Here is a 24,412-nt window from a genome sequence, read left to right as displayed (position 1 = left end):
TTTTTTTAACTATAGTAATGTCTCTGCCGAATTTTGTAGTAAAAGACCTTGGAGAAAATGTTTGTGGTTCATTTCTTGTGCAAACATGGTGAAAAATGGACCAAAAAGACAGTGGAGCAGCATTATAAAAATAACAGAAATTATTAAATTTTTGAACTTCACACATATCAGCTGTCTAAAAAGGAAAACATATATGAGAAGTAAAAGTGCTGTAAAACAACCAAAGACACATATACAGACATTTGGGTTTTATTTTTATAAAAAAGGTCAGATTTATTAGTGCCAATGTATGTTCATAGTAAGGAAACAAAAACTAAGCTAATCTGAGTAGCAACTTACATCAAAGGATATCAAAATAATATTTCTTGTAAGTGAAACATAATACTTCATTTAAACTTGATTCTTGCCAACTAGAAGTCCTTGTTATCTGTCTATGAAGCCTTTAAAGAAAAGTTGCTACAGTCAAATAGGGTCCTGATAGAACTTGGCACATAAAGAAACAATTCTGTTTTCACCCATACAATACCTCTCACTCCCCTGGAGCAGTCATTCATACAATACTTACATAATGCATATACATTATGACTAAAGTCATGTATGGCCTAAAGCACATAGAATATCTCAGTTCTAAATGTAACATGTCTCTACATCAAAAGCAGGTCATTGTATTTACAGCAGATGATCTTGCTCTGAAGATGGGGCTTTTGCTTGAAGATCCTCTTGTTAATGTACTCTAAGATGACTGAGTTGTCCAATTATTTATCAAATTAGAGGTGTATCTACAGGAAGATCTGTCTGATTGTGTGCAAGGATTCTAAGGCAATAGTAGTAGTTGTTCCACAGGAATAGCGCTGCCATTGCAATCCACTTTCCCTTGAAGCAGTAAAGCCTTCCTTTTCCAGATGCAGCCAGGTATAGTGAGACATTCGTGATCTGCAAACTGTTGGCTCAAAAGTCTAAAACTTCTTGGTTTGTTTTTGTTTTTAATGTTCATGGAATAGCACCATAGGAATTCACTCTTGATATCAAACTAATCCTGGGTCTGTTCTGTTTTGCTTTTTTACCATCACAGATATACTTACTCTCAGAAAAAAAACCCTGTCTTTGGGAAGCTTCCCTCTTGGATACTATTACAGTTTCATTTCTCAGTAGCTAAACCAGGCAAATAGCTCATTCACAAAAAGGTTTGAAGAAATAAAGCTTAGCAGTGTTTTCAAATGTACTGCTGAAAGCAAATTCCGTAGGAGGAGTTCAAGATGATCCTTTATTATTTCTCTTTTGCATGGATATTAATTTTGATTCAGGACAGGTTTTCAACTCTTTCAGTCTCTTTCTATATTCAGTGCAAAATAAGAGCACATCATCAGAGATAGCTTACTTAACCAGTAAACCAAGCATTTTCAGATGCTTAACTCTTCAAATTCAGTCAACCAGTGATTGGTCACTAGTGATGACTGATGCAACAGTTCAGACTTTTCAGTTATTAGTAAAACAAAATACTCTATAGATCAGTTATGTTTCAGAAGTAGGATTTTCCAGTTTAAAACACTGATAACCTGATATGACAGATGAATTTGTAAAAAATACAGAACAATAAGGGAAGACCTTCCCATTTCATATCTTCTTTCAAGTTCTTGTACACACTCTATGCAGGATACAAAGTCAAAGCAACTAGATAGAAGGACAGTATTTTGAGTGTGTGACCTAAAAGAGCTTTTTTTCCTCCCAGACCCCACACAAGTGTCAGAAGGAAGAACGGTCTACAGGGTCATTTCCCTTGAATGCAACTGATTGAATCTGCACGCAGTTCTAGCAAATGTCGAATCATTAACAAAAGCTCTTATATTCTCCCTGCACGCACAGTCCTTTCACAAGGTTTGCAGAGACAGTCAAGTACGGAGCCTGGACATCATCATCTTGACTATTCCACTGGGACAGGTGATTTTGTTCTTTTATTTTATTTCAGTCTCTGGTCTTGTAAGTCAGCATTTTAACTGAACTTATATTAAACATTTGTGCTAATAACTTCAATTTAAAAAAAGACACACCCTCCTTCCTTTTTACTGTGCGTTCTTACTTTCTCACTCTCCTTTTCTGGCATAGAGGTTCTTGTGTTATTTTTTGGTGTGCACACTATCTGGATATTTTATACTTCTGTATCGTATATGAAATCCTTTCTTGTTGATTGTATCATCAGTGTGAAAGTGAAGTAGAAGAGCTTCTCCAGCTGAATAAATTTCTTCTGGTGGCTAAAATAAATTAATAAAAAAATAATTTACCTGTCCACTCTGTGTATTTATCCCCTTCATTCACATGTTTTTCTTACAGATATTTCTCTTTTCCTGATATGCATCAGCGTGTCTCACATGATGCTGACATCATCAGACAGAATACTTCTATCTTATTCAGTTCTCAGTTATAGGCTAGGAATTTATTTATCTAGGCAAAGGTTATATGTATGAAAGCGTGCCTGCACTGGCACACATATATAGAATTGATGAGGATTTGTGGGATCATTGCACCAGATTTCACAGGGCCAGCAGCTGACAGACTAATGCAAGTGTAAAAGGAGAAATAGGATACAGACTTTTCATGATGTCACCTGGCAATTTCCTCCATGTCTCACAGTTAAAACATGTCAGAGATGCATATAGGATTTCAGGGTTTTCTTAAGGCCCGCATTAATCGCCAGTTTAAGAGCACTTTTTTTCCCTAAAATCAGACTTAAGTAGTAGATAAGCATACTATAAATACTTCCCAACTGCCCCTCCCAGTGTTAAATGTGGTTTCTTCATTCAAATTGAAAGAATTTTGATGTGATACTTTCTAATCCTGATACATTTCTCTCTATGTAAGGGAAAAAGCTGCTACATGTTTTTTGGGTGCTGATAAACACTCCACTGTTAGCTCCCTAAAGCTTGACATAACATTACAATACTTAGCTCAAAAATAAGTAAGAATATTTATTGTTGAAAATATTTCAAGGGAGTGACTGTACTACAAGCCTGCAAATTTATATTAAAAAAAACCCACAAAAAACCCAACAAAACCTGAAGCAGATAATCTAGAATCTTCATTATAAGGTGTAATAACTGTACCTCATCTCTTCTTGACCCTTTCCTTCCTCTTTCATTCTTATTCTTTTTGTCATAGAAATAAAAGAAAATGTTTTATACATGATTACTTACCCCAGATCCACAGAATCGACCAAGTCTCACTGCTGTCTTATCATGACCATCAAAGAGCTCCACATAATCATAACCACAGTCTGCCTCTTCTTCAACCTCGAAAGTCTGAAACATTAACTCAACCCGATAGCCATGCTCTGCCACCAGAAGCCAATCGCAGTCTGCCTGAACCGGATAGTTGTTATCGCCAAACTGAGCATGTGAGTACAGATCTTTGGGCTTGGTTTCAGCTTTCAACCGACCACCACACTCTAAACAGATGGGAAAAAAAGGCAAAGAAGCTTATTCAGTGCAAATTAGAGTTTTCTTTTCATAGATGCCCAGTCTCATTCAGGCTGACTGCATTATAATGCCACAAGTAGGCTAATCAAACAAGCTGAGAGTGAAATACTACCCAGTAAAAATACAAATCCATCATTCTGAGTTTTTTCTTACATAAATTGTTTCATAACTAGAGAGACTTCAACATAGTTCATCATTATCAAGTGAAAGACAAAGACAGGGAACACCAAAGCTAAAAGGAATGTGGTTCAAGCAGTATGACAGTCTTTGAGCAGCATTTGAGAGGTGTCTGTGGCCAGCAAGACAGTTGCTGTAAGTAAGGCATCCACATTTCAGTGACGACATTTCCACATGTATTAATGACACTTTTTGCAAGTGACAAGGGAGGATCAGCTATCAAGTGCAAAAATCTCATGTTTCACAGGAATGTCAGCTTTAACCAAACTGTGGTACCTGGAGAGTGAGCTCAATTCTAAGCACCACTGCCAAGCTTGCTACCTTGTTTGCTGTGTAGTTCATGGTCATGAACAGGCCTTTCCCTGCAAAAGAGTGTGGCTGGAAGAAAGCTGCTACTACCAGAGAAAGTCTTGTAGCTGAAAGCCTGCTCTTGAGGCAAGACTTTGGCAGGAGATCCTTGCCTTCTGCCAAAACCATTATTTCAGCATAAATCTCTATTTTTACAGAGTTGCAAAATGGATGTGGGGCTTTAGAGCTTGTTTATAACTGCTCAAAGACTTCATAATTTAAATATGAATTAGCTTTACTGTATAGTTGAATAAGCTGTTCAAATACAGTTGAATAAATTTAGTCAGTTTGCTGGAGAACAAAAATTGCTGAAAATGCACTGAGCAAAAAACTAAAAATAAATACAGTAGCTAGGACTTTACTCTTTCTAAATATCTTCAGAAGCTATAATTAAAACGATTCTATCCTAAACAGCTAGTGAATTCGGCTTCTACAGTAACTTAAATATATAGATGTAACACATTTGCCAATTAAAAATACTACTAGAATGCAACCAAAAATAGATGGAAAATTGCACTTAAAGGAAAAAATGCATTGTTTATTATGGTTCCAAAAGGTGGGTGGAGGCTTTTTTACTTTAGAAAGATTTCAATGCAAACAGACTAATTTAGCCTTGGTTTCTCATTGAGAACAAATCCTCTTACAGCACCCAAAAAGCATCAAGTGCAGATGAGCTTGAACAAAAATCTGAGATTCACAAATTTGGATTCCATTTTTATAAGTAAATGAACAGTTAATTTTTCCTGCATTTTGATCAAATGTAGATATTATTGATTGATCATTTTATAATAATCTGAAAGTAACTGCAATATTCAAACATTTCTAAGCTTTGTTGAAGAGACAATTAATTTTGACTTCAGTGTTGTTGACTCTACGAACACTAAACATATAATGTTATATATGAGGAGTAACATTTTAGCTGGCAATTAATAATGGTAATTACCAAATCCTCATTTTTTTAAACATGTGGGGGTTTTATTAATAAGGAAATGAAGAAATCAAAACAGGAAATATAAACTACATAAGTAATGCACTATGCATGATCCGTCGTTTAATCTGAAATTTCAAATTTTTTTGCTTTTAAAGAACAGATGGGAGTATGTGATAAAAATTTGTCAAATAAGATAGTTTAAACAGTTATTTTTCATTGATATTTTAATATACTGGGTTTTTCTCCTATTCCTGATTTCATGTACTTCCTTGTTTTTGGTGGGGGGGAGGTGTTTGGGGGGGTTTTATTGTTTGGTTTTGGGTGTGTGTTTTATTTATTGGACTGTTGCCAATATTAGGAATGTCTCTCTGCCTCAGACATCAAACAGCTGCTACAGAGAAAATGTTTAATGAACTGTCTGTATTTTTTCCCTCTTCTTGCTACAGTGGACAGTAGCTTAAAGAAAAATTGTAGCCATACTGACAACCACAGAGAATGGCAATTCCCTTTTCCCTGCCCTTCTCTCATGGATTATAGCCTCATATTTTAGAATAAAGTATTGATTTTAGAAACTACAAGTCAAATTTTCAATTTCATAATGACTAAGTTGTGGTTTCAAAAGTCTACATTCAGCCTTCACAATGCAGAACTGCATTAGGATGCGTGGGATAGGCACAGAACAGAGAGTGCCACGCAACACCGCTTGCTTAGCCTTGGTACCAGAACTAACCTAACTGCACTATACATCATGTTTTCCACACAAAGGTATGGCTGCTCTGCTGTAGGCATGATGTACACATCTGACTGTAAAGAAATATGTCCAAGTTTCAGGTGAAAGATTTTTTCTAGATCAGCTAAGGAGTGAAAATCCTCTCATTTCTTGACCTTTCTAAGGACTTTTAGGCTTCTTACAGACATAAGAACAAATCAAGCACTAGTGTGCTGACTGTTTAACAAGCCAAACAGATGCAAAAAGCTTAAACCCACACCGTTTGAATTAGTGAAATAAGATTATAAATGTGATTCAACACTGCCATACTGAATTATTACAGTTATTTTGGAAGCAACACAGACTCTTTAGACCGAATGACATCTGAGATGCCCAAATTTGTCTGAGATATCCTTCCAGCATTGACAGATAGAAATAGGACCTACAGCAGATCTACAACCTCCTGCAGCAGTGGCTGGAGGCCAGGCATCATAAATGATGCTGTCTAGAAGAGAACTAGATGCTTGTGTTAGGGCAAACAGATCACTCCCTGAGCAATGATGTTTAATGTTCTGTCAGGAGCATTTTTTTGAATTCCTCATGGATGGGTTATGCCTTTTCTGAGAGGGGAAAATATGACAGAATCTCTTTCTAAAACTATGTTGCACTTTCAAAACAGCGTTTTATAAGTTTTTCTCCACTCAGTGAAGCCTTTCTATCTAACCTAGTTTTTGAAACTTTACTTCATGTGCTGCCACATTTTTATCCTGTTTTCTGAAATATTAAATGAAAATTTTGAAATTGGATAGTACTTCAAGCCAAAAAGTGCCTCAAAAGGGAACTAAACATCAATACCATCTACCGGAGTAAGAGGCTATTAAGCCATGAAGATGCCAGGAATACAGGAGGAGAGACATCTCTGGGCATAGATGCACAGTTATGCAGAATCAATCTTGTCTACTTCCATTGCATACCATCAATTATTATTTGCTAGAAAAGACAGACTAAGGAAATACAATTCACTGTCCATTCACTTGTTAGGTGCCTATTCATTCACATGTGTCCATAGCACAGAGGTAAAATTCTCACAGAGAATCTGTGTTTGGCTCAGCACTGCAGGAAAAGATTGCAAGATCTGAACTGTCTCTCAATCACATGCTGGTGGTGCGTGTTCATCTGAGGGAGTAGTCTGTGCAATAGCAACTGACAGAAATAAATGTCCTCTTTAAGGAGACAAACTTTATCATTTTTTACCACATTCTTAAAAACTGGGTAGATTTTACTCTTCACAGTTTCTCAGAAAAGCATTATTGTGCCTACTAAAGCACATAAAACTCAGCAAGTCGTAACATAACTCGCAATCTTTAGAAGTTAGGGAGTATACATCTGAACTTCCTTCACACATTGACTGCTCCAATTCTGCAAACTGAAGTGGGTAGAATAAATGAGACAGTAGTTTCACAACACTAGATTCTAACAAGAGTTCAGACCTTTAGCTATATACCCCGAGGTAATTAAAAAAAGATTAATTATTACCACTTCTATCTAATTTTGCATGTAAGGGAAATGGTTACTGCAGTAGGGAAGGCAAAACATGCCATGCTTGTAAAAGAGGATTTTCCATGAGAAAAACAAATTGAAATACAGGTAGCTAAATTTTTCACTTTCAAGGCCCAGATCATGAGTGAAGAGTTCATATACTGTTGTCTACTGTCTTTCTCTGAAAGGGAAATTATATAACTAAAGTTTTAAAATTATTTGTAACAAGGCAGAAGAGAAAAAAAAAAGAAACAACAAAAAGGAGAGAAAATGCCAGTATTGATATATAGGGATTTGTTAGCTGAGCACTATGCATCAACTTGATGAATACTCTGGGTGATATCAAGTTACATTAAAAATTAGTAGTCATGTTGGTTACTATCTTCTATTAACAACTGTTAGCTGTCATTAAACCTTATCTAGCAGTGCAGATATTTATGAAATATTTTCTGCATTAATATTTAATGCCAAATACTGGAAGAATAAGAATGAACTTTGAAAAGTAAAGACAGACATTACAGTTGAAGATGAAAACAAAGGCCAAAAAACCCCCAAATCCCCTCATCTTACAACAGGCACTGGAAGTTCAGAGATTCAGCACTAGGGGCCACTGTAAGCCAAGCAATGTCGGGGAAAGAAATGTACACACTGAAAATGTCCTAAGAACTCTATTAATGCTATTGTAACCACTACTTTCAATTTCAGTGATTTCTCTCAAAGAAGAAAATTAAATGGTAAATATGAAGGACAATACATTCTAAGGGTCCTAAGAAAGTTTCAGTATTGTTTTTTTCTTATTCTTCTTCAGCTTGTCTTTCCTTTTGAGCACCACTGGAAAGAAATAGCTGTTTACACAAACCCCAGATTTTTGTTTAAGTTAGAACAGGGAAGTAATGGAGGTGCATCACATGTCCCAGTTAAGTGTTGCCATTACAAATACAGTGAAAAGCTACCAAATCTTTTAGGAACTCACATCATGAATCCTAAGGAATATCTCTTTGATTTTTTTGATCAGACTTTGTTTCAAAATCTTTTAATTGCTTACCTATGAGAGAGAGAGACAGGGAGAAAGAGACATCTAAAATATTAGAGAATACTTTCTACAGTCTCAGACTTTTCCAACTGTGCTTAAGGTTTCATTAGATCCAGCTGCAACATTGTCTTATCTGTGAACTCAACCCATTCCTATAAAAGAAGTATCTGAATATCTTCCACTAAAGAACAAAGGGCAAGTTATTAGTAAAGCGCATCCTGATTTCTGACCTGTAGAGTGTGTTGCTTGGAAGCCTTTTCTTTGAACTGATGCATCAGAAATAAAGCGGAGAAACATTTTGTTTCCAGTAGCAATAAGAGGATCTGGTATCTTATTGCCACATAAGCGCCCAAGGATTGGTGATTTTTCACTTTCACCATCAAACACTTCCAAGTGGTCATAAGCACATTCTTGATGTTGTTCTATTTCAAATTCATTGAACATCTAGGAGAAAAAGAAAGTAAAATTATCCATTGTGCTACTGCGTTTATTGTATTTACACGGTACATATGTTAATCTGTTTTAGAATACAAAGATATAGTTAAGATGACAGATTTAACATTACTGCCTCTACAAGCCTGTAGCTTCAGTAACCCTGTAGCTTCAGTAACATTGATCTTGAGAAGGTGGAATAACAGTTAAGACAGTGAACTTCAAGAGTGCAATCATCCTTCATATAGAAAGGTATTAGAATCTTTATAGTCAACTAATATCTATAAGAGAACGTTAAATCTAGAATACAGTGGCCTTTCTATTGAATTTGCACTGTTTGTAGGATTATTCCAAATTTCACACAACATTCAAAACAGCAAAAAGTCAGAAATTACTACTTCCTTGCATAGTTGAGGATCAATTGAAACATCTGCAAAACATAATGACCTACCTCTTTGTTTTTTAAAACTTACATTTCACTGCAACTAAAGCCTTTGAGAATGACATTTCCACATGAAGGGTTATGCATGGAAGTTATATTTTCTAATCTATTATCTAGAGATCTATTTTTTTTATTATTACAACGCTAACAATATTTCAGGTTGTGCCCTCCATACTTAGGTCACCTTTTTGCTAGCAAAAGCATTGTGAAAAATAACAAACTTATGTTGGTTATTTAATAGAAAAAACTTCAGGCATTTCCAAAAAGTGTATGCCATACCTGACAGAAACTGTTCACACACACACACAACTAAAACCTCCTTAAAAATGGAAGAGTGTCTTCCAAGAATAGACTGATTTGAATAAATTTATTTCAAGGGGACATCTAAGAGTTTTCAGATAAGACTTTTTGAACAGGGCTAAATGTCAACAGGAAACCTAAAACATTGAAAAGGAATATACATATACTTCTTTGTAAATTTTTCAGAGTAGCCTACAATTAAAGGTGAAATTCACCTTATCTATTTTTTTTTCATTAAAATAGCATAAAAACACTGAGTATAAATTCTCTCATGAGTAGTCATATAGCTAACCGTTTATTAAAAAAAAAAAACCACAAAAAGATTAAGAAAAATAATTAAAAGGAATAAAACTAATCAAATACTGAGCAAATATCATAATTAAGCATTCTCTTTGGGATACCAAAGCAAATGACTTACCAAATCCCTTGTGGAATCCAGACAGTGTGAAATGTGATGGTAATTTACATTAACAGCTGACCTAAAGAGCTAACACAATGCTTTTTGCCCAAAGAGCTGCAATATTCAGATTAAAACTTTTGTTTTGTGAAGAGCTGCATGATGCAGTGAATGCAGGCCAATTTCACAGGAGAATTTTGGGGTTTACATTAAGGAACTGAAACTGCAGAGGCAATGAAAACAGCTATACAGCAGTCCCTCCTGCTACTCTTTAATTGTGGTCAGCCATCCTACTTTTATGACGTCAAGTATGTGTTGTCATTTACACCTAAATAAAATCTGATGAATTAAAAAAAACCACAGAAAGCTAAGAGACTAAATCTCAGTAAGGGAGTTAATTATACATAGTATTGAGTCAAGTCAACTTGGACTCACTGGGAGAAATAGATGTAATCCAAGAGCACCCTGCGGAGCCTCATTTTCTTTTAGAGGAAAATAATATAATTTTTATTCACTTCTTATCAAAATTAAAAAAAACAAACAAAACAACCACTCTCCAGGAAGCCACATCTCACCATGACCTGTAAGACAAACCTATTATTTTTAATATTTTACTTCTCCCTGGGATTCCTAAGCATGCACAAACACAGTACGTTATATTGCCTCCCACAAAGATGACCACAAACAAATCCTAAATCTGTTGTGAGTACAGCAACTGATTATAGCAATTGCAAAGAGAATCAAAGGAATTTTTTTTTAAAGGAAAATCAGATCTTAATATGCGTAGTCTTTCAAAAGCTCAAAATGCCTTATATCTTAAAACACTCAAAAAGAGTCTCTATTTCTTGCATAATCAGTCGGTTCCTAGCATATTTGAAAGAGAAGAACTGACACAGATTTCCCTTAAACATAACTGAATAGTTGCTGTCAATAGATTTCACAAATGATCTAATAGAGTTGTTAGCATAATTAAATCACACCCTGTCTTCCTGGGACAAATACTTTTGAATTCCTACCCCACCATGACTACAGTCCTCATTTTAATTCTGTCCTTAATGGGAATGGTGTTCAGAAATGTTACATACTGCTTCTGAATATCGAACCCCTTCTATCTATACCACTCAGCTGAGTAGATATGCTGGTAGCACTTATGGATAGCTGCCTGAATGGGACACTTCAGTCTGTCTCTTATAAACATCCGGCTGATTAGGTTGTGAAAATTGGTCTCTCTGCTTCACACATTTTCAAAACCATCTTTATCTACATGTTTCATTTAAAACTTCTGAAGCACATATCTATTTTTTCATAGACTTCTTAATTGCACTAAATGCTTAACTTTAGTCTGTTCAGGAAGAGACTTTTCAATGGTTATCAGAGTGAGAGCAATCACAACAAAATATTAGTTTCTGTACAAATACCCCTCTCAAAAAAGGAAGCACAACCCCATAATTAATGTGGATTGCTACCATGAAAAAACCAATTCTCTCCTTGTTCAGTTTGAACAAATAACCTATGACAAGTAAACTTAAATACAGTGTGAAAGTCCAAGAAAAAGTATTGATCCGTTGTGGAATTATGGTTAATAACATACAATACCAATACAATAATATTATTGATACGGCACCTTGCTGTACAACACAATTTAAAGATTATACACACCGAATTTAGTAATTGACCTTTCCAGCTTGCACAGAAGAGCTGATCTCAGACTCCAAATTATCGAGATATTTTTGAAAATTCTATCTGAATGTTGAAATTTTGCCTGCTGAGATTATAAGTACTGGAAAAGCTTTTACACCAACGTGCCCATGCCTATGCCTGGTTGGCTTTGGTTTATTCAGCCAGAATGCTTGCTCAGAAGTAGCAGTAGGAAGGCTGACTGAATCAAAAACCTATTTTTTCACCCTTGGAATGGGCAGAACATGCACACTGCTCATTTTCCACCCCCCGCCAACTCCCCAGCATAATTTAACTGGGTTTTTTTTGGTGAGCAGGAATCAATACACAATCTCACATCAGCACCAGCACCAGTAACAGAAGTATAGTGTTTAACCCCAGCCAGTAGCACATTGCTCACTTCCCGACCAGTAGCACTGGGGGGAGAATTGAAATAGTAAAAGATAGAAAACTCATGGATTGAGATAATGACAGTTTAATGGGGGAAGCAAAAGCTGTACACACAAACAAACCAAAACAAGGAATTAATTCACTGCTTTCCATGGACAAGTAGGTGTTCAGCCATCCCCAGGAGAGCAGGGACCCATTACACATAATGGTTCCTTGGGAAGACAAATGTCATCATTTCGAACATCCCCCTTCCTCTTCCTTCACCTCCATTTTACATATTGATCATGATGTCATATTGTATGGAATATCCCTTCAGTCAGCTGGGGTCACCTGTTCTGGCTGTGTCTTCTCCCAGTCTCCCACGCACTCCCAGCCTCATCACTGGCATGGCAGTAGGAAAAGCAGAAAAGGCCTTGGCTCTATGTAAGTACTACTCAGCAACAAGAAAAACAGCCCTATACTATCAACACTGTGTTCAGCATAAATCCAAAACATAGCCCCATACCAGCCACCGTGAAGAAAATTAACTCTACCCCAGCACAAGGGGTTAGAGTTTGGCTAAGGTCAGCAGTTATGAGATTACAATATCCCTTTCATCCCTGCATCAATATTGCCTATTGCTTCTACCTCTCTGAAGTAGAGACAGCTCTCTCCTTAACTTTATTTGCTCCAAAACTGTCATAAAATCAATTTATCATATTTTAAAATATGTAAGGCCAGCTTTTTTTGTGGCTGTTCCCTGAGTACAGAGGAACAGTGAAGGAACACTGGGACTGAGCTCAAAGCAAAAAGCCCCCTAGGTAGGACCATGCCTTCAGCTTTGTACAGAGGCTACGTAACCTCCATAGACCTGTAAAGTTCTCTGCTAGCCTGTCTTTAGCCACCAGCATTGTCCTCAGCCAGCTGGACACAAAATTCATAAATCTAATCCAGTCTGCTCTTCTACTCATGCTAAAATTTGGAGCCACTTTTAAATGAGAAATCCAGATTCTTGAGGTTTTTGCATCTTCTTTTCCTCCTCAAAAAGTACAGACCAGAAATACAAAAAGTGTGTGTTAGAGGACTGTTCATAACTCAAATTTGGCTTTTTCTGGAGTTGTTTAAATGGCCTCTGCCACATTTGTCAAAACTTTGCAGAAGTTTTATGAGTTGCAACAATAATATAGTAAAGCCTGACAGGAGGAAAAGTATTCCTCCTGCCTTCTGCTGTCCAGAATATTCCCAATCACTATAAACTTGAATGATAGCTCATGATATTGAGTAGTCCCTGTTGGCCAAAAATGGACAGGAGTCAGCAAGTTTCTAAAATAGTTTACCTCTGGGATGCAAACTGATGGTAAAGTTTAGTAACAGTTTCATATAATTGAGCAGTCATTTGAGAAGCTGGCTTGGTAGAAGAAAAGATAAAAAGGAAGAGTCACCAGAAACTCACCAATTTGACCCTCTGCCCAGGGGTGGCACTGATTTCCCATGTGCACTCCTTTCTGCTGGGATATTTGTCAGGCCAGTTGGGACTCGTGATGATACCATTGGGACTGTGGATCTTCTGTTCACACTCAGCTGTGCCAACAGTGATAGCATCAGTTAGTCTGGGATTCTGCATTCAGAAGTAGCCAAAAAAATACTATATTTTTCAGGGCACCCACTGAATGGAAAGGATCTAGAGAAAGACAGGTAAGGATGCTCTTCAGTGTGCACAGTCATGTTCTTCCCATCAGGCACACACTTAACAGCATTAACCCAGCATGCCTGCTTATTGATTGTTGTGAAAAATACACTGTTGTTTACAATAGATGGCCTTTTTTTGGAAAAAGTATTATAAAAGAATAAACCTAAGATAAATATTAAAAATGAATCAAATATTTTGATATTTCTCCCATCCTACATACAACTAATTATGTAAATCTATATGAAAAATCTTTCTACTCCAACTACAAAAGAAATTTCTTGAACAATTTATTTTTTTCTATTCTTGCTAATTTTCATATTGCAGCTACAGAACAATCATTTTGATTTCTTAACAACAGTTTCTATGGACATATATACAACGAGAGAACAGCTAAGACTAAACTGTATTTAAGAGGAACAGCTTAGTCATTTCCATTGTAACTGAACCACTAGCAAACAGAACTAAAAGAAGGCATTTTTGTATTTATTTTTTTAACAATCTCAAATTACTTTCTAAATATCATTCTAAAACCAGTGAAAATGCAAATTATTCACAAAGGGCATGTCTTTAGTCAAATTAAATCTATGCTAGAAAACAATCTTGAGAAATTGCAGTAGCTTACATGATATTGCACACTTGAGGTTCATTTGCAGATAATCTAAATTCTATTTAAGTCCCAAAGCCTATTGTTTCTTGGAGGTAGCCACACCTCGAGGCAACCAACAGGAAGAAAAATGCATAGGGATTTGACTGGAACTTAAGATTGTCTGAATATGTCCCCTAAAATAAACCTAGAAAGGGTAGATGGTTTCAACCTGACTTTGAGGAAACTACCTGCTACTGATAGGAGCAAATGATAGCTTTACCAGACTTCTCTCCAGAAACTCTACTCCTGTGTTTAATACAGCCTTAGATAATACTCTATCAGAACTTTAAACGTTCTACATTTCATAAAACTGTTAAAAGTAGCACTCTCTGCCAACGATCCCAAGTTTTCCAAACTGCATTCCTGTGGATGTCAAACTCAGCCCACACAAATGCTGGGGATGAAGGTGATGGGAAAGGGGAGGGGTGCTGGAGTGCTTAAGCTAAAATGTCTAAGACCCAAGATTACCAAGATACTTTTTCCTTTCTTTTGTTTGAAAGGAGAGCTGCAGAAAGCTTTCTGCAAGACAGTTGTGTAATCAACCATTCAAATACCTTCCTACTTACCTTCTTTACAGTCGTGTTTATTTTCATGGAGCACAAATCCATTTCGGCACTGGCAAACATAACTTCCTACTGTGTTGATGCACTCATGCTGGCAGCCACCATTGTCCTTCGAACACTCATCCTTGTCTACAAAATACACAAGAAGGTCGAGTGAGCATCACAGCCAGAAGTAGACCTTTCACCAAAAAGAAAAAGGTTGAGCAGAGAGTTTGAGTCCAGAAAAGGAAAATCTATGGCACAGTCACTCTTCTCAGTAAGGCAGTTTCATGGTACCTTAGTTCTAGACACTCATTGCTCAGCCTACAACCTTGCACCACAGCACAAAGAGTCTGTCTCATCTTTCTAGGAAATGAGAATTAGTTCCTGAGGGAGTTCCTAAGCTAGAACAAGGAGAGTTACCAGCTTTTACTCTTTCAAGTAGTCTAGCTGGTAAAAGTTTCATAAATATCCAAACTTTTATTTTACTTAACAATGGCAGTGTAGTTTATGGACAACACATAAAGCATTACAGCTTTACGCAAATTCCACAGTTTAATAGTGGTATGTTCAAAGGAACACATAGGGCAAACAAGACTTTAACCTCTACATTACTAAACACGTAAAAAGAGAAGGATTTCACATCAACTTTTCTAATAAGTTTCTTTCTTTTTCCCCAGCAGAGTGACAGTGTGCTTAACTTTTAATGAATCTGGACATTACAGAACATCACAAAAAGAAAAACATTTCTTTAAAAAAAAAAAAAGAAATTGGCATTAGTTAGTTCAAGATATACAATGTAGCATGCAGTTCTCTTTATTAACATATAATCCTTCAAAAGAGCTTTTAGTGTGTTAGAAATAAAGCAGAGAGTAGCAGAGGAAATATGACCTGCGTTAAACAGCTACAAATTCATTGCATGGAAAAAAGCCAAACTAGATTAACAGGCTGTCATTCTAACAAGAGGCCTCAGCTGCCACCCTTCTATGTCATTCAGCTGTTCCTGTTTTAGTGAGGCTGGTCCTTTTAAAAGAGGCAGACTGCTCCTAACATATATGTACACATACATGTATATATGTATGCACATCCATATAACTATATACATAGACACATATATATACATTCTTAAATATAAAAATATGTGTATATATATAACTACACACATGTTTTAAAAACCCTGTATTTTACACAATGTGTCATTTCAACATGCAAAAGAGAGGAAGAAAAAGAGCAAAGAAACCATGGTCATCAAAGGGGTCTGGTTTAACAGGTTTGAAATGCAGAGCATTTACCCCCTTCAGCCTTATGTACCTTGAAAAGCAGCAAACATTGTCTTCAAACAAGGGAACGTGATATTTCAGACTTCAGTAGGTACAATAAGAATTTCTATAGATTAGAAGACACTATGGATAATTTAATTCTCTTTTCATTGTCTTACTCATGCATTTTTTCCCTGTCCTTATTGATGCTTATATTTAGTAACACAACAAAGGAAGTTTGCATTATATTTGCATATATATAATCTTCCTCTGCCAAAGTGTATGCAACTCTGCCAAAATGCAACACTTTTACCCATTGACTTGCAGGTCTTTTCATAAAAATCAGCTTTTACTTATAATACATGATGATAATGTACATTTATACATAAATTCTGCAAGTCAAACCCAAGCATCCACTGCATTTTGTTCTGTAAATCTCAAATCTGTTTGCACTGAAAGTTTTTGGAAGCTTTCTGGAAATGTGAACAGATTTGAAGATTAAGAAACAGCTGAAAACATAGGTACCTCATACATTCAAAGACTTATAGTTGTCATTTTGATGATGAAAGAAGCATAAAAGCTCCACAATGCACTGCTTATGCACTTTACAATGCAAGTCCCAAACTGAGGTAGTAAATTTATGTAATTTCAAACCAAAGTTATAATCTTTCACCTTTGCAAAAGTAAGCACCATCATAAATTAATTCCACATTCCAAGTGAAGAACAGTAACAAGCAATTGAGAAATTAGAAATAATACAAACAAAAGTCTGTAATGTTTTTCCTCCTAAGAATTAGTTTGCAATTTTCAAACAAAATAAAAAAATAAAAGGAAGGCAAGTTCAAAATGCATTCAAGTTAGGCTTTCAAATACAGAGTAAGTGCATGAATTCAAAATAAAAAGCCCTGTTCATTTTCATCTTCCACCAAACCATGCAAAACATTCTGAGAAGTATTGTAGCATTAAATAAGCTTATATTCTATAAAATAATCTCTAATAAGACAAGTGCATAAAGCAAAAAGTCCTCTGTTGGATCTCCTCAGAAATAAAATAACGGACAGAAGGTAGAAAGGAGAAGTTTTGGAACACATTTGAACTACAATAATTACTTGTACATGGTTAATCAAGGATGCAACTGTTGAACAAGCCTTCCTCACACTTCATAACTGAGGACAGACTTTCTGTCAAATTGATTGCCCAGTTTCAAAATTCGTGAAAAAAACAATTAGTCTGCATTAGTTCCAAGAACAAATGTTTTGCCATGTAAAAACAAAGCCATTTGTTATGCTGACAGATGGAAATTAGAACCCCCAGTTTTGAATGGATACTTTCCTTCTTTTCTCATTTCAGTACTCAGAAGAGGGAAAGATCCATTCACAACAAAATGTTAGATTGAATCATTCAGAGGACAAATGGTCGTACCTCTGAGACCCTCAGAGGCCACCAGTCTGTGATTAATACGTACTCGGCCTGAAGGGACCTGTATCAAATCCTCGCAAGATTCAAAAACAAAAATTTTCTCTTTGCAGGCAGCTTTCTTGTCTGTGGAAAAAAATGTACCAGGATGGCACCAGAGATGAGTTTGTGCTCAAGGCTAGAAACATTCTAGCTTTCTATTTTTAATTGCTCAATGAATCATCACCCAAGAAAAAATGTCCCAACAAACCTTATTTCATCAAACATTATGTATCTTTTGAATGATCACACAAAGAATCATGTTTATTTAAAACACTGAAGTAACTCTGAAACTTATGACAAAGGGAAGCAGTTTAATGACATATTATCACTGATCCTTAGGTTATCTTCTCAGAAAGATCACAGAAAAAAAATAAAGGGGGTGGGGTTTTTTAATATATATTATTAATATTATTATATTTTTGGCATTATTTTACACTCCTCTAGTCTTACAGGCCCAGCAGATTGCTAGGTCCTGCAGGGACTGACTGCTAGGTCATTGTCTTGTAACAAAAGCGGAAGAGAGAGACAGAGGAAGACAGAAAAAAAGAGAAGAATAAAACCCCAATTACTCGAAGTTTTATTATTTATTTATTTAATTTATTTATTTTATTTATCCAATTCCAAAACTGTTTATTAAAAGTGTTAAAAAATTAATATATCATTACTTCCTAGTTTCCTCTCTTTATCCAATAAACTTGATTACAAATATACAATAGTGTCTCTGTAGATCAGCTAGATCCCTGCAACAGCTCCCAACTGAGCTTTCTTCAGAACTGTCCCATCAAATGAATATTTTACAGAATACTGGAAAAAAAAGTTTTTCTCACTTTCCAGCAGCACCTGTCTGGTTGTTAACACTATTTTACAGCCAAAAATGTAATTACATGTTGTCTTGTATCAACATAAATACCTTACTAATGCAGGTCATCTGTTGCCCTATGTCACTGTTTGCTTTCACAGTTTATCACAGTAGGTTCCAACCACCCAAAAACTGCTTTCTGTCTTCTAAGCTGGAGCTGGGCCATGCTTTCTCAGCTCTAGCTATGGCTGCAGAATTCACCACCAAAAGAGTTACAAAAAAAAGAGAAATTCTTTGGCTGTGCTTGGGGAACATATTACAGTTCCTAATCTTCACACTAATCTGACATACCCACCTTTCTCTCTTGCTGAGCATTGCTTATGCCCTTTATTGGTGAATAGAGTGCAAGATACAGTGTTTTACTCATTACATTTTTTTCATTATATATGTCTTTATAACTCTTTACAGATATTATTGTGATTTAATTAATAAAATTGATAAATGCCTCCAGCAAGTATCTAAGCATTTCTACCCAGATATCATTCTAAAAGTATTGCCTTCTGAAGACTAATATATATATATATATATAGGCAAAACCCCCACATTTCATGAGCTAAAAAGTTATCATATACCAACTCCCAAAAGCCAAAATGCTTGAAGTCTCAGGTCTGTTCTTCATTGATATTTCAGTAGCCTATTATGCCCATATTAAGGAATTCAGGGGTAAGAAAGTCTCAGTGTTTTCTGACAGCCCTAAGGTTTTTGTCTGATGAATTATTTGGAGATGACATCCTCTTTCTAGATACTTCATGTTTGGAAGTTTGATTTGTTTCAAGCATTAAAAAATTGTCAAGTATTTTCAAATGGAGAAAGGTAACTTAGCAGAATAGAATCTGCTAGAAATTAGAAAAACTGGAAGAGAATTGAGAAAAAATAAAAATAAAATACAAAGTATTTGGACTCATATGAAACAAGAAAAGAGATTATGATAAAAATGCATTATGAAACAGTAAATTTATATGCTTACAGAATTAAAGACTATTTATATCTAATTATCTCTTTCTTTTTGAAGGGAATTAGATATATACTATATCAAGGACACATCACATGTTTCTATTAATTAAAAAAACACATCAGTTCAGATTTATCCCTGACTAATTAATTTTTCTGGTGATCAGTGATGTAATATAAATTTTTTTTTTTCCAATTACCAGGAAAATCCTGTTTTCACCTTTTGAGAGAAAGGTAAGAAAATTTCATCCAGAACTGAAAAATACAAGAGAAACAGTTCTGAAGGATTACAAGCTGATGCTTTGTACTCTATGACTTATAGTCTAGTCTTTCCCCAAGATACAGCATTGGTGTGATTTCTTCCTAGAACTCATTCATAATAGTAAAAAAATCATTTAAGCAACCAATAAAATAAATAAGTACATATGTGAAGATGAACTATCACTTCAAAGAAACCCAAAATTTAACTGAATATAAATGTGTAAATGTTCAGCAAGTCCAGAAAACACAACTTCTGAACCACAGAGCTTACACAAATTACAAAGCTATCATTGCCAATCTTATGAGACATAGATCTTGAAAAGATTTAACAAAGTTCATTTGCAGTTTTTAGAACTTGAACATATCAATCCTTATTTCTGTAAAAAGTCAAAATACGTGACAATTATGAGGCCTACATAAAATAACTTGTTGAGTAAGCATTTCTAGGAAGTGTTTCTTCTAGGAAGAAGCTCTGTGTGCACACATGTTTTTACTACAAATAGAAGGAAACCTTGAAAGCTTCTTGCTATTGTAAACAATAAATTTAAAAGCAAAAAATGTTACTATATGTAAAGATGGATCTGTAAGACTATGACCAGAGAAATGTGACTACTAGAAAAAAAAATTCTTTAGAGAAGGTAAAATGTTTGTTAAGGTCTTTGCATGAGATGAAACACCCTTTTTCATCTTTCATAATTGCTTAGTAAAAATATTAAATAATAGGAAACATTCAAAGTCTAAACTGTTTGTCTTAGTTATTTTTTCCCTTTCCAAACCACCTCACTTATACATTATACTTCTTATTACCTAGTCATAATGATGAGTTATTAACAGTATTAAAAATTAAATACCATTTCACTTCAGTTTTCATAAAATATTTTAGCAAAAAGTTGCTCATAATGGTAACATATTTTACTACATGCTAAGGATTCTCTAGATTCAGATTTTTAACTGCTATCAAAAAAACCTGGGGCACAATTCAACTCCCAAATTCTTCTATGGGACATCCAGTTTAGGGAGGGGGGCAGATGGGACTGGTTTTTTGTGTTGTTTTACACAAGATAACATACCTCCCCATTTGTGTGTGTGTGTAAACACACAGGAATAACACAAAGCAAAATTTCTCAACCAGCACCGAGTGGTATCCTGCCAGAGTGAGATTATTATATTCTAGTCTCAATGGGTAATTGCAGAGACAACTGTTGTGCAAATATTTCCTCACATCTTAAGCTTCACTCATGTCTAATTTTATTCAAGAATACACGTCCTTATATGATATAAACTTCCATCACTCTGATCTGCGTCAGTAAAACTACACTCGTAAATAAAAAGATTTTTGCAAGAGCAAGATCTTAAACTCTGTTTTTCTGCAAAACATTAAGAAGTGCAAAGTTTGGCACAAAAGTACCCATAATGTTAAACAAATGTTGTAGCACAGTGGTAATTTCCCAACAAATGGAATATATTAAGAGACCTGAGTAGAAAAAATGCAAGTGTATGTAGTACGCAACTGGTATCATATTACAACTGGGATTTGAAAAAAATAGCAACAAAACTTGGGATAAAAGAAATGTAACAAAAATGTAGGAATACAGTGAACTTACTTTCTTCCTCTGTATCCCACAAAGTTTATTTGCTTCTGCTGTTATTTAAATATATATATATTCATATATTTTCTACAGACATTACAATTCAGAAGGGTATTTTAAGACAGAAGAAGGGTTTATGCTTATGTAAATAAAACAAATTCAAAGCTATCAGGAAAACCATAAACAAAAAGGCCAATTATTTTCAAACCAAGAGAGTGCTCGCTCCACCCAGTCAGTGGACACTCAGAGACACTTGCAGGTATACAAGAGCAATTTTCTATACCTGAGAAGAAGTGTGCCTTGAAACCTTTTTTTGACACAGTGTTGTCAGATCGAAACTCAATTCGCATATTGTTGTACTGAGAGGTGATAACTTCAGGCACTTCTGTACCACAGAATTTACCGTGTAGCTTAGAATCAGAAGAAAGGCCACTACGAATCTCTACATAATCATATTTGCAAACCTGAGAAAAGAAAGGAGAGAAAAAATTTTGTCTAACCAAAATAAAAGCATGAAGTTGTTTGCAAATGTCAGAACTCTGATTGGTATATGCTGCTTAATAATACATGACTCTGAAAACATTTGTAAATTCTTACAAACACTCACTGACCTTATGTAAGAACATTTTAAGGTCACTAACACAAAACTGTACTGTGAATTACATTCAAAATTATATTTTTATAGATACTCATCTCTATTTCATGTCTAAATTTCAAGATGCTTAGTAGTATTTCTACTTAATCTAAAAAGTAAACATTCCATTGACAGTAAACTAAAATCTGGAACCATTCACCCTAAAAATTATACCTATTTGTTTGCTATAAATGACATACCTTGAACCTACAAACTTTCTACTGCTTGCATCTCATAGATTTTTAAAAAAATATTAATTTTCACTTAGAAACTTGCAAGGTTCGTTTCTACCATAGTGTATTTAAAACTTATGAATTTATTTACAAATACATGAATCCGCACCATTAAAACAGTACATTGTTCTTTAACAGTAGCCCAGCTATAATGTCAATGCATGATACATGCCATTTTCATTAAAAGGTTAAAGTAAAATAATGTAATAAAAAAGCCTTATGCAAGGCCTACTATTCATGATAATATTTTCAATGCATAATCCCTTGGCCAACCTAAAGCCTTCCACCCAAAAACTTCTAAGCTTCTTAGGCTCAACTATCAATCATTTAATCAAAAATGTCCCAGTTGTCTGCAATTAATAGCTTAAGAAAAAACAATGGCCAGGAGGATTCATTCGGAGCTTATATTGTCCATTAAATCCAAGTTGTATTTGATAAATCACAATTTCCAGGCAAAAAAGAATTGTCAGAGGAGCTGGAAGGGAACAATTGAAAAGGAGGTTTTGGCATTTGTTATTCTCTTTCCTTAGGAAAAATTGTCAACATTTCCAATTGCTTTTAATATAACACACCGAAGACATAGATTAAATTTTTATTTTTATTGGAATAATTTTCATATATTGCAGAGTCAGAAAGTGACTAATTCAGTTGCAACTATTCTTATACAATATAAAAAACACAAAGATTCGTAAAACTTGAGCTACTGTTACATGCTGATTTATATTACTGGAAGATAAATTCATAATAATGCATGTGATTTTCAAATACAGCTCACTACTTTTAATAAATCCCAGTAATTTCAGCAATATACTAGTGGTGAGTTTTTATGGTTTCATAGCTTTAGATCAGGTAAAGGTAATTTCAGATAGGTCTAACTTCCTCTGTACTACACTGTATTGAAAAAAATTATACAAGGTAAATGTAAAATGTAAACGTAAAATATTAAAATTGTAATAGTGGAAAAGGCATATTAAACTTGGCCTTAAATGGAGCTCCTATAAGAAAAAAATAATTAGAGTACTTGATAAATGTATACTTTTTTTGTCTGCACTCAGACAATACATTAGAATTTTCCAGATATTATATGTTTCTTCTGATTTTCACATCATTAGTACTACCTTTTAACAGTATAAAGCTAAGATTTAGTAGCACAGGAGATGATCAAACTGAAGTTCTGAATGTTGAAAAACATTTAAATTTTTTGAATCTGCTTAAGTTACATGTCTTGTATGACCTTAGAAAACTGATTTAACTTCATCATACCCGAGGTGTTTTCCTTGAAAATCTTAAGTACCAAGAAAGGGCAGGGAAAAAAAATTATGATTTGTTCAAATGGTAAATAAATTTTAATTCTCTGGAATTTTTAAGTTTTTATTACACCTCTTTCAGTTCTAGTAATAATTATAATAGGGCATGAGTGGAACATATATATCCTTGAAAGCTGGAATTTCATGGTCTTTAGAACCCACTCCAAATACTAGAGAAAAAAAAAAAAATCTCACATTGCTGCCTCTGCAAATAATTTTGATGTATTTTGGAGAAGGCATGTCTGGTTTGGTTCTTAGTTATAAATTAAACTGCAGCTTTTGCCCCTTTAAATCCCATGCCCAAAAGACACGCCATCTTTATCCTAAATATGTTGTTACAAATTTGTTTAGTCAGAAATAATGTCCTGGGATTTGCATCCTTAATGCCATGTGAAGAACATCATAGAAACTCAATGGCTACAGCACTTTATGGCTGGAGTTGACAAGGGAACTCAATGTTATGACAGAGAAGTGTCTACTAAGCAGAAAAAAAGCTTAAAAGTTGATGTTGAAACCCATATTTTATGTTTCTCATCCAAAAAAACCACTGTAACCCCTACCACTTTGTTTAAAGCTATAAGGAGCATCCTTTACTAGATGAAGGGCTCTGCCCTGTCCCTCCTGCTACCTGGGTACAAGATCCCCCATGCCTTGGGGCTGATCAGCTCAAAAACTGCTGCTATTCTGTTGTGCCTTATTTCTGGTACTGCTTGTTTTAAAATATTCCCCCACTGAGATACTTGTGATTTAAATGCTCCCTCACTTCATTACTAACCACATCTTATGTGTATGCTTTGTAGTCAGTCTGTAAAGATGATTTGGTTTCTCCAGCTTTTCTTCTCTTGAATTCTTTCCAATATTCCTCAGCCCCATTTGCTCTGTTTTACTTTGTTGATAAAAAAAGTCAGCTGAGACTCAGCAGAGAACATTTTTTTAAATTTCTTGTAATGCACATACATTTAGATGATATGTAAAAGAGAGCTATTCTCTCTGTGTTTGTTTTGAAAGAATCCAGAAACAGTCCCAAAATGAAAACAAGAATATCTGTGCTTATTGTCAGCATATGAAAGGTCAGCAAGGGTTTTATAAGACGATATCTATTTTTGAATGCTTGCAAAATTCTTCATCATGTAACAGATTGTGCAGCTCTTTGTACACA

The 24,412-nt window shown here is 35.0% G+C and overlaps 1 protein-coding gene across 4 annotated transcripts in view; it reads right to left on the bottom strand.

The window, feature by feature from the left end:
- Positions 1-233: 233 nt before the first annotated feature.
- The window catches only part of TLL1 (tolloid like 1), a 131,249-nt gene continuing 107,070 nt past the window's right edge, over positions 234-24,412 (bottom strand). For 2 of the 4 annotated variants that reach the window (XM_064652413.1, XM_064652415.1), the window contains 6 exons: positions 21,363-21,543; positions 14,727-14,852; positions 13,278-13,405; positions 8,438-8,651; positions 3,189-3,439; positions 234-2,249 (listed from right to left, as the gene is read on the bottom strand). In XM_064652413.1, coding sequence (XP_064508483.1) covers positions 2,115-2,249; positions 3,189-3,439; positions 8,438-8,651; positions 13,278-13,405; positions 14,727-14,852; positions 21,363-21,543 — 1,035 coding nt within the window. In that variant the 3' untranslated portion in view covers positions 234-2,114. The other 2 variants (XM_064652416.1, XM_064652414.1) reach the window with 2 other exon arrangements.

Source organism: Pseudopipra pipra, chromosome 4, assembly GCF_036250125.1.
Source record: "Pseudopipra pipra isolate bDixPip1 chromosome 4, bDixPip1.hap1, whole genome shotgun sequence".
NCBI lineage: Eukaryota > Metazoa > Chordata > Aves > Passeriformes > Pipridae > Pseudopipra > Pseudopipra pipra.
This window is presented reverse-complemented; position numbering and strand designations above follow the sequence as displayed.